We start from the raw sequence: 18,425 nt of genomic DNA, 5'->3' as shown, positions 1-18,425 counted from the left end.
AATATAAACAGCAACAGTAACAATATTACCGTATATCTTGTAATTTATATATCTTGTTGTTTACACAATGTTAATTAATAAAGAGTGTGGAACTTTTTTCTCTGTGTTTGTTTTGTTTTAATTCACGGTGACCTACGCACCTGCCCACCACCAACCAGGTGTTTGCAAGGGTTTTTGTTTTTACTTTTTTTGTAAGTTGGAAAGGATAAAACAATAAATCAGGTGAAAATTACAACAAAAGGTATTGAGTGACCCTGTTTGTGATTTTGTGCACCTGTGCTTCCTTTTCACCAAAAAATCACCAAAACACCAGCTGATTCAAAGACAATGAAGAAAAGTGAAGTTAGTGAAGAGGCTTTAACAAATACATCTTGCCTTCACTTTGAACAATTTGTCTGTTGTTCTGTCATTTAAAACTTCAGTATCTTTATATGAAATCCTGATGTGTGCTTTTGACTCCAAATGCCCTTCCATTGGAGCACAGCATCCTTTAAACACTTCATGACCCCCTTTTTTTTTTAGTATTTTAAGTAAATATAATTTATTTAAAAGTAACTTGACTACACACACAATGTCTGTCTGCCTTCACACTAATGCACTGCATTCATTTTTCAGTGTTTAAATACTTTTTGGGCCCGCTCCACTTACAAATGCCATATGCTGTATGAATCAGGATGGGAGGTGGAAACAAACACACAAATGGAGTGCCATTACAGACACACAACTCCTCTGCCTACTTCCTAAAGTCAATTTCATAAACATATCTCAGTGGCCGTCATTGCGACTGGGCGGCAGGGCCATATTTAATCTGACAAGCGTTCGTCGTAAATCGATCTGTTGGGTAATGCAGCACAATCCAATTGTGGGCTGCTGGAACATGCAGCATGTCTCTGGACGCTGCGTCTCCGCTCTGCAGTGTTTGCATGGTTTCGAGCGATCGTTTAGAGAGTTCACAGATGGCCGTGGTGCTGCTAATCAATCGCAGCAGATTGTGTTCCAGTTCTCTTAGCTCTGGAAAGACGCTCCTCTATCTTTCTTAATGGCTCAGAGGAACCTGTTCCTGCGATGTCATTTGAGACATTTAAAGGTGTAATTGACAAAAGCATTAGATCCCTATAGTCCCTGTTCACATTAGTGCGTGCATCATTAGCTTGTTGCACATAGAAATGCCGCATCAGTCATTGCATTGCGATGCATTTAGTTTTCAAGGTTTGTTCATTTGTAATAATGCATCTAGATAATCCAGTGAAATTACTTTGCTCTCTCTTTCTTCTTCTCTCTCTCTCTTTCTCTCTCTCTATATATATTCATGTTATTATTATTATAATTATTAATTTAGTATCACTGATATACTATTATAGTTTTTGATTAGATTTTATGTTGAGTTATTAGTAGTAGTAATAATTTTATTGTTGTGGGAAATTATTTTTTATATTTAAATTTTAATGAGGTCTGAATAAAGTCATGCCTATGGCGTATTTTTTATGTTATAATGTTAATATTATAGTATTTTATAGCATTTAACTGTTAATAATAATCATAATAATAATAAGTTTTTTCTAAATGAATAATAATAATGAATAATGCAGTAAATAGTTCTATAAATCTAAAATTTTATTTTATTTTTAAAAAATGTTGTCTTCATTTTAATTTGAAAGTTTTAGTAAATTTGTTGTGTTTTTGTCATTTGATTAGTCACACTGTTTTTTTTTGTTTGTTTTTTTCAATATGTCTGTAGGCCTATAGTTTTATTATTATTATTATTATTATTATTATTATTATTATTATTATTATTATTATTATTATTATTTTTACTTTAACATAAGCTTAATGAAAATGCTAAGTGTCGCATTGGCAAAAAAATGTGATCTATTATTTATTACAATTTAAAATCTAATTTATTTGGAAATGAAGTGCTGAATTATTAGCTACATTATTCAGTGTCACATGATCCTCATGATGAGCTTTTAAAATATTACATTTTTAAAATATATTCAAATAGAAAACAGTTCTTTTAAACATAAATGTACTGCATTTTTCAACAAACAAATGTAACCTTGGCAAACATAAGAGACTTCTTACAAAACCATTCTAAAAAACATCTTAATGTTTTGAATAAAAGTGTTTGCAAATAACCAACCCTGTTCCTGTGGTGTAATTTAAGGCACTAAACAGTGTCATATCAATCAGCACATGTGTCATTAGCGTGATGTGCATTGCTGCTCCAGTCATTGTACTGCAGGTTGTGTTTATCTCCGTAATGATCTTTCAGAACAGAGTTCATTTGTTTCTAATAAACTAAGATGCTAAGCATCAGAGATGGGACCAAGTCACACATGTGCAAGTCTCAAGTAAGTCTCAAGTCTTAACCTTCAAGTCTCAAGTAAGTCCCAAGTATTTTTTTCTTGGGCAAGTCAAGTCAAGTCAAGTCACAAGCTATGTCAAGTCAAGTCCAAGTCAAGTCACCTTAATATTGTTATTTTACCTGCAGAATCTGATCTTAATAAAGTTAAAAGACAAGATATAAGTAACTGTCAGTAAATTAAAATAATTTGGATTTGCATTGTAAATACTCATGTTCAGTAAAATACATCATGGAATTAAACAAAATTGTAACTTCCTAAAATTATTTATTTTTCACTTCTGCCAACAGTGTTTGAAATGTTTTACATTTTCAACATTGAGTCCATTAAACAAATAACAGCTAAACATCCAACAGACTCCTCTCTGAACACCTCTCTCTCACACACACACACACACACTCTCTCTCTCTCTCAGAGTATAGAATATAAATATGACGTATTTTTAATTGTTTCATACTTTTTTGTTATGTACAGTACAGACCAAAAGTTTGGACACACCTTCTCATTCAAAGAGTTTTCTTTATTTTCATGACTATGAAAATTGTAGATTCACACTGAAGGCATCAAAACTATGAATTAACACATGTGGAATTATATATGGAATTATATACATAACACGAAAGTGTGAAACAACCAAAAATATTTAATATTCTTGGTTCTTCAAAGTAGCCACCTTTTGCTTTGATTACTGCTTTGCACACTCTTGGCGTTCTCTTGATGAGCTTCAAGAGGTAGTCACCTGAAATGGTCTTCCAACAGTCTTGAAGGAGTTCCCCGAGAGATGCTTAGCACTTGTTGGCCCTTTTGCCTTCTGTCTGCGGTCCAGCTCACCCCTAAACCATCTGGATTGGGTTCAGGTCCGGTGACTCTGGAGGCCAGGTCATCTGGCGCAGCACCCCATCACTCTCCTTCTTGCTCAAATAGACCTTGATGCCTTCAGTGTGACTCTACAATAGTCAATAGTCATGAAAATAAAGAAAACTCTTTGAATGAGAAGGTGTGTCCAAACTTTTGGTCTGTACTGTACATAACAAAAAAGTATGAAACAACTTAAAATACGTCATATTTATATTCTGTACTGTATATATATATATATATATATATATATATATATATATATATATATATATATATATATATATATATATATGCACTTCTCATGATTGGGTAATCTGATTAATTGTTTTGCTCTATGAGAAAAACAAGGTAACAAAATATTCGGGGCTTATGCCCCCTTAGCCCAGCCCTAGCGCCGCCCCTGGAATGCGTTTTTTTGACGGCCTGATAGCAGATCATTAGGGGCCGTTCACATCACGTATTTTGCGCGCGCAAGTTCGTTATTTCCAATGTAGGCGCGCGGTATGCGCGCTCATAATGGAAGCAACGCGCGCGCGTCGCACCGCATCGAGTTAAAAACATCTAAACTTTTCAGAATGCCGCAAGCGCATCGCAGGTCATGTGACAATAATTAACCAATCAGCTTCATCCTTTCCTGTATCAACGTTGAAAGCTCAGCTAAGATGAAGGAACAGCTGTTCATAGCTGTATATGGATTGCCATTTTGAAACGAATTTAGTAGCAGAGCTACTGCGAGCGATTTTTAGTGCTGCAAATCCATTTATACTTTGCTGAAATTTCCGCGTCTTCATTGAGAGAGAGCGTGTCATGGATGCTTAGCAAAGACAGACGCCCCAGGAGCACTTCTGCCCGAGCGCTTTGGAAAGAGGGAGAAAGCGGCGCGACTAGTGTTTTCCACGCGTTTTTAGGCGCGAATTATTGAAGACAAAAGCGATGACCCTCGGTACCTCTCAGGCTGACATGTTGATGTGATGTGATATCTGATTTAAGTGGGCGTGGTGTGCGTAAGGTAGAGAGGACATGACTGATGATATGCCGCGTTTCCACCGAAATTACCCGGAACATTTTTACCAGGAACTTTTTTTCCCAGGAACTTTTTTTCCCCCAGACCTGTTGCTTTCTGCGTTTCCACCGCGGTGTAAAGTACCGGGTAGATTAGGCAAATAGACTGGTGACGTAGGTCTGCGCGCGTTTCTCAATACAAAGTACTGCTGATTTGTTTTTGTTTTTTTAAAGTACGCTGATTTTGGACGTGCATCCTCGGTAGTTAGTTCAGACTTTGTGCATTCGACTCGGGAGTGTGATGTCCGCGACGACGCAAGTCCGGTAAATCTATAAACAGCAGCGTACTTGATAACTTCAGTCAGCTCGTCTTGGCTACTGCAATTTTCCTATTTACAATAAAACGAAATGGGATATAAAATACCATTGCCTCCTTTGGTTTTCATTTAAGCATAATAACAGCTGCAGAAATGTACTTAGTTCAGGGATATGTGTATATGCAGCCATTACAATGAAACGAAATATTATATAAATTTGCCTTTTTTATTTTCATTTTAACATATAGATAAATTGAATACAGACCAAAGAAAACCTGTTAGATTTACCCCGCAGCTGAATTATATGTTATGTTTAACCACTAAAGACACATCAGAGCCAGCGGCACATATCAGAAGGTCTAGCCGATTTGAGGCTGCATCTCGGCGGATACATGAGGACTGAGCTCTCGCTGATCGAGTGGAGCTCACCATCGCAGAGATCGGCGAAACACATTTTTTAAATAGGCACGGTCTTTATAAATAAACCATAGATTTGCGTTTTAAACAACTACATTCTCGCCTGAAATACTTTTAAAATTACATTTCATGACACAATAACAGTAATATTTGAAAATGATCCAAATAAATGGTGGTTGAACTCAACCAATGCTGCGTGAACTCAGATCGCTTTGGCTACTGCAATTTTCCCCTCAGTACATTTACAATAAAACGAAATAGGATATAAAATACCACTGCCTCCTTTCGTTTTCATTTAAACATAATAACAGCTGCAGAAATGTACTTAGTTCAGGGATATGTGTAACGTTATATACAGCCATTACAATGAAACGAAATATTATATAGACTTGCCTTTTTTATTTTCATTTTAACATATAGATAAATTGAATACAGACCAAAGAAAACCTGTTAGATTTACCCCGCAGCTGAATTATATTTTATGTTTAACCACTAAAGACACATCAGAGCCAGCGGCACATATCAGAAGGTCTATCCAAGGTGAGGCTGCCTCTGGGCGGATAGATGATCACTGAGCTCTCCCTGATCGTGTGGAGCTCACCGTCTCAGAGATCGGCGAAACACATTTTTAAATAGGCGCTGTCTTTATAAATAAACAACAGATTTGAGTTTTAAACAACTACATTCTCGCCTGAAATACTTTTAAAATTACATTTCATGACACAATAACAGTAATATTTTGAAAATGTTGATCCGAATAAATGGTGGTTGAACTCAACCAATGCTGCGTCAACTCAACCAATCAGGATGTTTAGCGCCAAAGTCCCGCCCCCGAAAGTTCCTGAACTTTAAAAAAGTACCACCTCGCCAGCAGGGACTTTCTGGGGGGCATTTTTTTACCCGGAACTTTTATTTAGTTCCTGGTTCCTGCGGTGGAAACACACCAAGTACCGGACCAAGTCCCTAGTTCCTGGGTAAAGTTCCTGCGGTGGAAACGCGGCTATAGTGTCCTGATCCAGTCACGACGCTATTCTCAGCCTGCGCTCCAGCTGAGTAATCAACTTTATTTAAAAAAATAAAAAATAATTTATATATTTTATATTCAAACTGAAAAAATGATGTGATTAACACTCAAGTCATTCAAGTCATCGTGTCTCAAGTCAAGTCAAGTCTCGAGTCTTTAACTTCCAAGTCCGAGTCAAGTCTCAAGTCCTAAAAATAGCGACTCGAGTTGACTCGAGTCCAAGTCACCAAGTCACAAGTCCCCATGTCTGCTAAGCATCAACCTGTGCAGTTGGTTGTTCACAAACTTACTGTACCTGCTCATCTCATGTATTATTGCACATTATTGTCTGGGGTGCTTCCTTTAAAACAGTCAGGAGCTAATATTACTTAATTAGCACATAATTATATACAATTCAAAGTAGCGGTGAGGCAGAGGTTGGGATGGTGGAAGCCAAACACACAGTATCAGCAAAATGGCTGTAATGCAATAAGTGGTCTCCACTTAATGGAGTCAAGCCCTCCATTTAAGAGAATAAAAGCAGTGGTATGTAAGCGCTTTCTCTCTGGAGCTCTGGACTGCATATAAATCAGCTCAGAGCGGCCATGTTTGCATGCTGCTTGAAGATGTGTGCATCACAGACATATGTCCGTGTGTGTGCTAAACCCTGTTTGTCGCGTGTTTTCTGTGCTTTAAATGTCAAACGTATTGCAGTTCGACCCGCTATCCTTGATTTCCCAACAACAACACACACACACACATACACACACACACACACACACACACACACACACACACACACACACACACACACACACACACACACACACACACACACACCACACACAGACACTCAGGGAAGAATGGAAACAGTCTGCCAAATCCTCAGCAATGACTTTTATCTAATTTGCAGTAAACTTATGTTTTGCTTTACTTGATAACACCCACCATTAACTTGGTTTATTCTGATTTTATATATATATATATATATATATATATATATATATATATATATATATATATTAATACCAATATTAATAATTCTTATTTAATCTTATAAACTATTATTATTATTATTATTATTATTATTATTATTATTATTATATTGTAGTAGTGTATAGTAGTTTATATTATAGTAGTTTGAACTATTATTCATTTTTATCAAGAAATTATAATTACATTATTATATAAAATAACAACAATAATAATAATTATTATTATATATGATTGATGATTTTATTTAATTTTATTAACAGAAATGAACAATATAATTAATATAATAAAATAAAACAGAGTAATAATAAAAAACTTATATGAGTGAATCAACTTGCCAACATTATATAGTAATAAAAACATTTTTGTAATTTTTCAATTCTTTCATTTTTCAGAATATTTAATTATTTTCTTGTATTTATTTTTTTATTCAATTTTTAATTTAAAAATTATGTTTTCATGTTTAAATCAGCATAATTTACTTATGTTCAAGCTTTTATTTATTTTTGGATAATAAATAGGAAAGGTTTAGGATATAATTTTATGATGTTAAATTTTGTTTCGCTTTTATTTTATATATTTTATATTATATTGTAAATATAAAAAATATTGTAATGTTTATTTTATAATTATATTTAGAAATAGATTTAGAAATAAACTCTGTAACGTATACCAAATTGTATTGAAACAACAAAACTTAATTGAGCTTAATTATGACACAACTGTCTTCTGTACAGCTGGACTTCACTTTATTACAGAATTTTACAACTGTTGTTTTCCTGTTTAATGTGAAGTTGCTGAAACAATCTGCATAAATGTGACTTGACTTGAATATAGCGCACTAGTCATATGTTTTACAAAACATCTCCTTTAGTTTTCCACTAATTTACATTATGGGTGCACCATGCCTTTAAAATAACGAGCGGACATTTCAGCCACTGTGTTGTGCTGGAGTAGGCGTATCATTTTCATTTAGTGTTTTTATTGCAGCATCACTGTCGTCTGATAAAAAGCAGGTTTGACGTGTTACTAAACCTTTTCACACAAGTTCATTCGTATGCCCTGGTTACCCTAATGATGAACTCTAAATGATGTTATCACATTCTGCAATCCAAAGGTACTAATTACAGCCAAATTAGACTCAAAGGAGTAATTAGGGTTTCTTTTGTGAAGGTTGTTGGAAGGAAAAAATCTGAATGTGAATGCGATGTTAATTACTGAAACGTAACACCCTTTCAGTGTGATCTTCTGATCTTGATGCCATGTCTAATATTATTAGCATTCCCCGCCGTCTTCCACCTGGCAGATGCGTTCCCTGTTATTTGCAAATGCTGGCTGTATTGGCACCGAAGAGGAGAGCGAGTGGGTGGCCGGCTTGCCAATCTCATTCCATTTGCTGTGTGTTAAACTTTTGATTGGCCTGTTGCTGCAAATGGAGAATGTATTTATGGGGTTGATTGCGGAGCTCATGGGGCTCTTACGAGGGAGGGAAACTCATCTGCACTCCACTGAAAATACATTTCACACACTTTAGATAGGTTTTATCCGTGAACGCTTGGACATTGACAGATTTTAAGGTTGCATTTACACTAAGGCACAGATCTATATCCGTTTTTCCTGTCGATATACTTCCTTTCAAGACTGAATACATGAATACAGCAACAAATAGCCAAAATATGTATAATAAGAGTCCACCAAATGGCCATGATAGTAATAATAATAATAGACTTAAACTTTAATTAGACTTTTTGAATACTTTTAAATATTGATGATCGCTGTGGAATTATTATTATTATTATTATTTTGCTAATTTCCCAGTGTAGAAATGTGTATAATTATATAATTATATGTAATTATTTTATATACAGTCAAACTTAATTATTTAGATTTTTTTAGACTTAAAATATATTTATATTTGTTTCTATAGTGTTGAATGCAAAAATATTTGCATATTATTGCTGTTGTTTTTGTCATTCAGAAAAAAAGTTTTGTTGTTTTATGTATTATATTTATTTACTGATATATTTTTTCATTATTATATTATATTTGCTTATATAATATTCCTCTCTCCCTTTCTTTTTGATGGCAATTTTCATAGCAATATTGTTACACTCTCTCTCTCTCTCTCTCTCTCTCTCTCTCTCTCTGTATAAACTGTGATTTATGTATTAATGTTGTCCTTTCAATAACAATAATAACAACATTTACATTTACATTTAATCATTTAGCAGAAGTTTTTATCCAAAGTGATTTACAAATGAGAACAATAGAAGCAGTCAGGTCAACAAGAGAAAAACAACAGTATACAAGTGGCATGAGAAGTCTCAGTTAGTCTAGTATAGAACACATAGCCAGGTATATATATATATATTTTTTATATAAATGAAATGACAAGAAAAGGAAAAGTGCTGGTATTAGTTGGTTAAGTGCAGGCGAAAAAGATGAGTCTTTAGATGTTTCTTGAAAATGAGTTAAGATTCAGCTGTACGAATTAAGATTGGGAAGTCATTCCACCAGCTGGGCACAGTCCAGGAAAAGGTCCGTGAGAGTGATTTTGAACTTCTTTGGGATGGCACCACAAGGCGTCGTTCACTTGCAGAGCACAAACGCCTGGAGGGCACTAACCAGAGAGTTTAGGTATGTTGGTGCCGTGCCAATGGTCATCTTGTAGGCAAGCATCAGTACCTTGAATTTGATGCGAGCGGCTGCTGGTAGCCAGTGTAACCTGATGAGGAGAGGAGTAACATGAGCTTTTTTTTTATTTTATTTTTTATAGCTGTATAGAGAAGTTGTGATGAAGCAATGGGTTAGCTGGAATCACCAGGAGTTCTGTCTTCATAAGGTTAAGCTGAAGGTGATGGTCATTCATCCAGCTAGAAATGTCACTCAGACAGGCTGAAATGCGAGCAGCTACCGTCGGGTCATCTGGCTGGAATGAGAAGTAGAGTTGGGTGTCATCAGCGTAGCAGTGATAAGAAAAGCCATGCTTCTGGATGACAGATCGTAATGATGTCATGTAGATGGAGAAGAGAAGTTGTCCAAGTACTGAGCCTTGAGGAACCCCAGTAGCAAGGACTTTGAAACATCACCCCTCCAAGACACACTGAAGGATCTGTCAGAAGGATCTGTCAACAAAATAATAATATTACTTTTCTAATGTAGAATAATTAAATGCTTATTTTGCTTTTTAATTATAAATTTTTAATATATTTTTAGTATATATGTGTGTGTTTGTGTGTGTGTGTGTGTGTGTGTGTGTGTGTGAGTAACTTTTTTTTATTATTCTAAAACAAATCATTAGTTTTTTTAATGATTGCCATGGAACTGATAAAATAATTCATTAACACCACACACAAGATCCAGCCGTCATCCTTGATCCTACAGCAAATCTCTCCCTGAAATCCAGCATTAATGCTAACCATCTTCCTCTCTGTGTTTTCTGTCTCTCAGGCCCCTCCACAGATGGGCACATTGGCGTTCTACAGATACGAGCAGCCCATCGTGGACTACTGCCAGGCTCACCAGCCCCTGCACATCAACAGGGGATTTGAGCCCCCGTCCCAGGCCCTGGAGGGGCTGGGGGCACGAGAACGCTGCGTCGTCCCATCCGCTGGCCTCCTTCCTTCCGTGCCTGCAGCCCCTCTGTCAGACATCCGCACCCTACCGCAGTGAGCCGGAGATGGACTCGTCCCCGTCGCTTGCTCTCCTCCACGAACGTCCCCGGGGGCATAGTCTCTACCCCCAACATGAACCCTTCGCCAGACCGAATCACAGATATAAGGGACAGTGTGATGGACTACAGACTCTCAGGAGAGGACTCTGTCTTTGTCGTGAAGTGGGTTGAACACTCTCGGGTTTATCATTCGCAAGAATAGTCATTCTAGTGTACGATCGACGTGTTTGGAATAATCAAACAGGATGTTCTGGGGGGAAAAACAGTTTATTCTCTTATTTCAGGCTTTTTGTGAGCTCAACCCTCTAAATTTTGCAAAAGCATCATACTACCATCTCAAATGGGAAATAAATATCAAGTTTTATTGACTCAACACCACGCATACCAACAAGATCGGTGTTATCCTGTAACCAGAAGTAATTAAATGTAAACCAGCGACCCTTAAATGGATTCGAGGAATTTCTAAGCATAAAAAAATCTCTTTCATCCCTTTCTAATAAGTCCTTTCAGATCTGTGAAATTAGCGATAATTGCTTTATATGAAATTGCCCAAATTTGATTTCTCAAGGTGAGCTGGTGAATTTGAATTGTAAATGATAATATGACCCTCACTTGACGGCTTCTCTATTGTGAATCTTGATTGTTCGGTATTATGATGAAAGAACCCATCATGCCATGCCGGTTTTACTCTGAAAATTACTGACAGCTGTGACATCATTTATCAGTGCTGTTTTACACCGACCGTGGAAAATGTCTGACACAATTTTTAGTTCCCTTTCAGTTTTTGGAGAAAAATACATATAAAAAAGTGGAAATTTCACAAACTACTTGTGTAAAGTGGTCTTGAAAACTTTCAGGTCGACATCAGACACTTAAACTTAGTTATATCACGATTATTGCAAGATTATGCTGAGAAACTATGTGAGGCAGTGTTTTTTTTTTTAACTGTTGATGTTACACTGTTTTTGTGATTCAATCAAGTAGGATGTTCTTTTCACTCCAAAATGATGTCACTTCCTGGAGGATGATGACAAGAATTACACACAATTAACAGAACGGAAAGCAAGGACAAAAATAAAAAAAATTTGAGGACGTGAAAATGTCCAGCATAGCAGGAAAGACCCACATTCTTTCTTGAAGCCTATTTGCCGTATCCTATATTATGGTCACTATACGTCCTCTTTTTTATTTCTAAGTTGCCTCAAATGTCCAGGTTTGGCATTGTTTTACTTTTGTCTTCATACTTGCTGAAGGTAATGAGCAGTTTGACCAATAGTGTGCAAGTATTGTACATAATCGACCAATCGTGGTGTGTGAGAGGCAGGATCTAGAGAGCATGGTCAATATAATGTATGAAGACTGTAGAAAGCACGTCAACATGAAAACAATCCCCAAACCAGCACATTTTAGGCTATTTAGAAAAGGAGGACATATGGTCACCCTACCTTTTTATACCCATTAAGAAAGTGGATGTATGTTGTGGTGTACTACGTTAGTACCATAAACTGTACTATCATCATCATCTTGCACCTCTGTCGCGGTATCATCATCTATTGGACATTGTGCCGTATTTCGGGGATTCTCGGATGCTCCATTAAATGAGATGGAAATGGATTCCTTTTCTGTTTTGCCACAACTCACATTCCAGCTGGAACTGTACAAATAAAGACAGTGGGAGTGACTTAGAGACACTATAAAGTGAAAAACACACTTCCCAGACTGGACTACTTGTCTTGTACATATTATGTAAATTAAAACAAGGATGTCTTTGCTTCTACAGAAACACAATCTTGTTACCTAGAAGAGGAGCCTTATCTTTAATCCAGGAGGAAGCGTACATGCATCGGATGTGTGTGTGTGAGTGTGGGTGTGAGTGTGTCAGTGAGAGAGAGAGAGAGAGAGAGAGAGAGAGAGAGAGAGTGTGTGTGTGTGTGTGTGTGTGTGTGTGATAGTGTGGATGCATGAAAGTGTGAATGGAAAAAGACAGAGAAGATGGTTGTGTTAGAATATTAGCCTGCTGTTTAAAAATGACTTTGGTTAAAAAAAAATCACTTTCCTTTGCGATTTTAAATAATTGCAACATATGTTCAATGCATCTGTCAGGTGGGACGGTTTGTCAAACACCTGTCCTCCAATAATGATTACAGTGATTTTCCAACCAAATGTTTTTATACCAGTATTTATGTGGGAAAAAAAGATGATAACCAGTATATACTTTTCCGTTTTCCGTTCTCCCGACCCCTTCAATGCAATACTTGCGTCTGTGGATGGGAATGACCGGTTTATGTTTTGATGCCAAGATTGTGATGATTATTTTAAGCATTTGACTGTGTTTCCCTGTATCTTAGCAATGAGGTCCAAATATTTCATTTTGTCTATTCAACAGTTATAAAGCGTAAATTTGTTTTTTTAAATATGTCTGTGTCTTATTTTCTATTGAGGCAGTCGCATGTACAACATTCCAAAATGCTATGATGTAGAAGATTTGGTGGCTCTTTACAAACTGTTTACATGTCATGTTTTTTTCTTTCTTTTTTTTATACTTGGGGCACAATATTTAAAATGCCACAGCAAGTTCGAAGAGACTGTAAGTATGTAAAATATCCATTTGGAAGTTATATCCCACTTTAAAATATTCCACTGTGGAAGTGAATGGGAACCAAAACTGATCGGTTACCAAATATTCTTTAAAATATATTTGTTCTTGTTCTGCAGAAGACCACCTAGCTTTTTTTAATGCTAGAACACCTCTCAAAGGAACAGCCCCTCACATTTAATTCAGTCCATTTGAGATATTCTCATTCATTCACTCATTCTACAAAGAAAAGGAAGAAAAATACAACTAGCAAATGAATACAGCAACCTAAAAATGCCCCAATCCAGAAAATGAAGGACCTTAAAGAAGCAGAAGTACAGTCCAGTAAAGTTAAAAGCAGATATGGCATGTCGGTGATGAATGGTTATATATTCTTCCTTGTTCATGGCGTTTCATCTATTACAGTTCATTATAGCGTGTGCATCCATCAAAACCTTCGGCTTTGTACCGTCAGCTTGATCACCTTCAATCACGGACGCTTCTACTCGCTCAATTTGACATTTGGGCTCTCACCCTGAAACTTCAAATTCTTTGCCCATTAAGTTTTATACCTGGGGGAAACAGTAGTCAATGGTGGAAAGCGGCCATAAGCGGAGAGGACAGGACAGAAAGAGCCCATGTTGCAAAGATGCTAAAGGCCTTTCCTGCAGCACGCTAACAAATATCTTTTGTACTGTATAGGCAGCAAGCACCTCGTCCCTGTTGACTATTAGATTTCAGTTTGCCTCTGCTTTATTCACAGGACCTACTTTTGAAGAGAAAGCAGATAAAAGTTCCTAGCGCAGCAAAAATTGCTTCATCAGCGTCTTTCTCAGGCATTTGGACAAACACGTGCATTGCTAGAATCGTGCCAAACAGAGTTTATTTCCTCCACCAACAAGCAGCATCTTACTGGTGTCACTTAGTTCTGGAGATTGTTTATGACATCACAAAATTGGCTCGTTAATATTCATTTTAAAGTATATGCAGAATTTCAGTAATTATATCAGACTTCTTGTATTCTCCAAATTGCCAACACATTTTTAACAAACACTAATTACATTAAATAATGACAAAAACATTTTTATTATTATTATTATCATTATTACTTATGTGTGGTTTTTGCACACACAGTAAATTATATCCTGGGAAAATGGGTAAAATAAAATTAAAGGTCCCGTTTTTCGTGCTTTTTTGAAGCTTTGATTGTGTTCACAGTGTGCAATATAACATGTGTTCATGTTTCGCGTGTAAAAAAAAAACTGTATTTTTCACACAATTCCCCTATCTGTATTCCGCTGTTCTCACTGTCATAAAAACGGGCTGATGACTTCCTTGTTCTATGAAGCCTCTCCTTCAGAAATACGTAACGAGTTCTGATTGTGCCAGCGGTTCCTGTGAAGGAAGATATAACAATTCAATAAACAAGTTTTAAATAACTCAAATAAAACTAAAACAGAATAAGAAATACAGACATAATTGAATTAAAATTTAAATAAATAACATATACAAATAATACAAAATGAAACGACAGTAGTTTGCAGTAATCCTAATAAATAACACTGCCAAACACACATGCTAACAAACAACTTAGCTACTTACACAAAAATAATAAAAAAAACCATTAAGAAAGCAAAACAAGTAGTAGGAAAGAAGAGAAATACAAAGCGATACTTATCCTTTACGGGTTTCCCTACTTGGTAGAGTCGCACAGTCGAGTTGATGGTCATTACACTCATAGGTCTTCACACAAAGAGCCTTCACGTGACGGCTGCCACGGTAAACTAAGCTTTTTTTATATCCGTCTAACTAAATACTAAATTAATTCAGCTGGACACACTTTCCATATTTTCTCTACAACAAATGGCCAAGCAAGCGCAGACACTGACAAGATAGTGATACAGAACGAGAACCAAACGCGATATCAGCATCTAGTCTCCACACAGTAAACAAAACAAGTGTTTCCTAGCAATGGTCATGCATAGGACAAGATCATTCTTGTTCTGATTAATTTCTCTGTTGTTTTAGCCCTTCACATGACATTAAAAAGGGGAAAAAAAACAAGGCTTTCTTGATTTTTTACCATTATGTTCCTACTTGCATTATGCATGAACAACAATTTGCATTGTTCTCACACAAGTATACTCAAAAAATCAATGGCCTTTTTTTAAAATTAACAATTGGAACACTTTTATCTTATGGTGCTTTCATCTTTCCATGAAATTGCTGATTGGTGTCATAGATATCACCTTTAATAATTGGTGCATTTCATGTTTATCATTTCTTGATTTAGACCCACAGTACCGTGCAAAACATAAATCAAGAGTAATTATTCAGTATGAAAGCTAGCGATTGAAACCCTGAGACTTTCATCTGAACTCAACACTGTCTGTAATGCTGCAGTATCGGTGGAGATGATCACAAGTCGACAGGAGCTGATACAATAGTCAAGGCTTTTAACACGGCTCAGGTTTTGTCCCAGATGACTCCGAAACCACATTGCAGTTTTACAAAATGAGGCCTTTCTTTCATTACAGCCTGGTGCGCCTGTTTAGAAGTGAGTCTGTCCTAGTAACTGCGTTAAAAAGCAAAGTTTCATGCCAGATATTGGCATAGAGAAAAGCACAGGCATATTTGATACCTTTAAGATACAGAAAAGATCAAACAAAATAAAAAAAACTGTCATTGTTTACTCCAGTGTTATTTTATTACAATTGAGATAATAAAACACATATATACATATACGTATGTATGTATGTATGTATGTATGTATGTGTGTGTGTATATATATATATATATATATATATATATATATATATATAGATAGATAGATAGATATATATATATATATATATAGATAGATAGATATATATATATATATATATATATATATATATATATATATATATACACACACACACACACACATATATATTATATATATATATATATATATATATATATATATATATATATATATATATATATATATATATAAAAAACACAGTGTGTGTTCTAATATTATGAATTAGCTTTATCTTCTGTTTTCACTTCAATTTTAGTGAAATTTGAAATATTTTTTGTATATTTTTAAGTTTTATAAGCTTTTGTTTTTCGTAAGGAAAAAAAATAGATAGTTTGTTTGTTTGTTTTGTTTAAAAGAAAAACTGGTTTACGCATTGCATATATTCAAGTATAAGCTTTTTAAAATAGTTTAAAATATTTTTATTTTTGGCCTTGTATTATTAAACTTAAATTTGGTGTTCTTAACACAAACATATACTTTCTTTTATCGTTTTTTTATTTGTATTTTTTTTTACTTTGAACAAAAAAAACATCTGTATAAAGATGGTTTTGCATTTCTTTTTTGTGTGTTTCAAAAAAATTATATGTGGTTTAACGGCATGAAGTAAACAATGATTGAATTTTCCTTTTTTGGGTGAACTATTCCCTTGTTAAAGTAGGATAAAAAACTTCCTTTATCCTGCATAAGTTCTGCTGTTCTCATCACATCCAAATTAAGCCTCAGCTGTTTTCCTTTGAGTTCTGAAATTTAATGGGCACAGCTTTTTCACAAGATGCTTTACTGGCGTTTCAGCTTCATTGACTACATTTGCCATAAACGCAATAAGAAATAGTTTCATTCAGAGCCTTGGATCATTCTCCTTTTTACAATCAGTCAAGGTAATTATATGAAAACTTAAATTGGAAAGCTCAAATGATATAAATGAAGATGAGAGACTTTCCGCTACACAGTCGTGGCAGACACGTCCTATCATGTAATTGTGAGGCGAAAGCTATTTGAGTCTATATTATGCATATTACAAGATATTACGAGATATGAATGCAGCAGATCTAATTTGCAGGCTAACTTGTTTCCGGGCTCTTGCTGTGAGATGAATTGGACATGGGTTGAAGTTGATTCCCTTCCACATGGTATCAAACATTGTCTGTTTCTCCAGTCACACTATTATACGTTTAAAATGTTTTTATATGGAACAGTTAGGCCATACTGATGCTATTCATCTAATCGGATTCATATTTGCACGTGTGACACGTTTACTCCAGGGATGCGTTGCGAGCTTGGAATGTTATTATGAACATGTCAAAGTCATGAGGACGTTTTCTAAGAATAATTCAAGGACGCTGGTGTTAAGACGGCTCAACGGCCCCTGGATATTTCTTAAACAGGTTCCTCCTGGCAGAGGTTTGCCTCAGGCAGATGGGGCAAGTGCTGCTTTGGCACCCAAAACCGGGATGTTCTGGATTACAGGTGTGTGATGCAAGTTGCCAATGTACATATATTCCAGAAAATTAAATGAGTAAATGCATTTCCAGGATAATTAGCGGAATGTAACCTGGGAACTGTTCATTAATCATTTCCTCAGCTTCATGTTGTTCAAAACCTGTGACTGACTTTCTTCTGTAGAGTACAAAAGGACAGATTTTCAAGATTTATTTATGTAAAATGAAGGTGAAAAACTCACTATGAAGATTATATATGTGTGTGTGTGTGTGTGTGTGTGTGTGTGTGTGAGAGAGATTTAATATATATATATATATATATATATATATGAAATCTAATTAACTCCAAACGTTTGAACATACAGTATATGAAGATACTTGCGTGTTTGAAACTACAGGAGTAAATGATGACTGATTTTTCATTCTTGGTTGAACTACCTTTATTGCAAACAGCTGTTGAGAGTTATTTTGGATGCAGCAGTTGGAGTCTGATGGGTTCAGAGCTCAGTGCACATCTGCAGATTGGCTGATGGCTCGGATCAGCTCCGGATGGATGGTGCTCTGTTTTTTTTTAGTTGGTGTACTACAGTGGAAGTCAGCTGTCTCTTCCCCAGTCTCTCTGCTGCCTCATGGTTGGGTACGAGGTCCTGTCACAGCCAGCCGTGGGGACGGGACTCTAGGCAGGGCGGCTCTGAAAGCTGCTGATTTCCCTGGGGAAGCTGAAGGATAAAAGACAGAGTCAGGGAATGCTTTGCCACCTCTCCGATTACTCTGCAGGGCGGCAGACAGACAGGATGTGGACCTACAGAATGGCACCAGTCCTACTTCCATCAGGTTTATTTTTAAACTCATCTGAACAGGTCCTTGTCCTCTTTCAAAGGCTCCTCGTTCTGTCCGAGTCACTGTCTAGATACCTTTCAGACCCAAGGTCTCACAACTTGTCGGCAACATTTCTTCATACAAATACAAATATAAGCAA

General features: G+C 36.0%; 1 protein-coding gene across 3 annotated transcripts in view; it reads left to right on the top strand.

The window, feature by feature from the left end:
• Positions 1 to 13,040, top strand: part of LOC127963696 (leucine-rich repeat transmembrane neuronal protein 4-like) — a 207,547-nt gene extending 194,507 nt beyond the window's left edge. For 2 of the 3 annotated variants that reach the window (XM_052563739.1, XM_052563738.1), the window contains exon 3: positions 10,404 to 13,040. In XM_052563739.1, the coding sequence (XP_052419699.1) occupies positions 10,404 to 10,625 (222 nt within the window). In that variant the 3' untranslated portion in view covers positions 10,626 to 13,040. The remainder of the gene's footprint in view (positions 1 to 10,403) is intronic. The other variant, XM_052563740.1, reaches the window with a different exon arrangement.
• Positions 13,041 to 18,425: the final 5,385 nt, after the last annotated feature.

This window comes from Carassius gibelio, chromosome B8, assembly GCF_023724105.1.
Source record: "Carassius gibelio isolate Cgi1373 ecotype wild population from Czech Republic chromosome B8, carGib1.2-hapl.c, whole genome shotgun sequence".
Lineage (NCBI taxonomy): Eukaryota > Metazoa > Chordata > Actinopteri > Cypriniformes > Cyprinidae > Carassius > Carassius gibelio.
The sequence above is the reverse complement of the archived record's forward strand: the minus strand, read 5'-3'. Positions and strand labels throughout refer to the sequence as shown.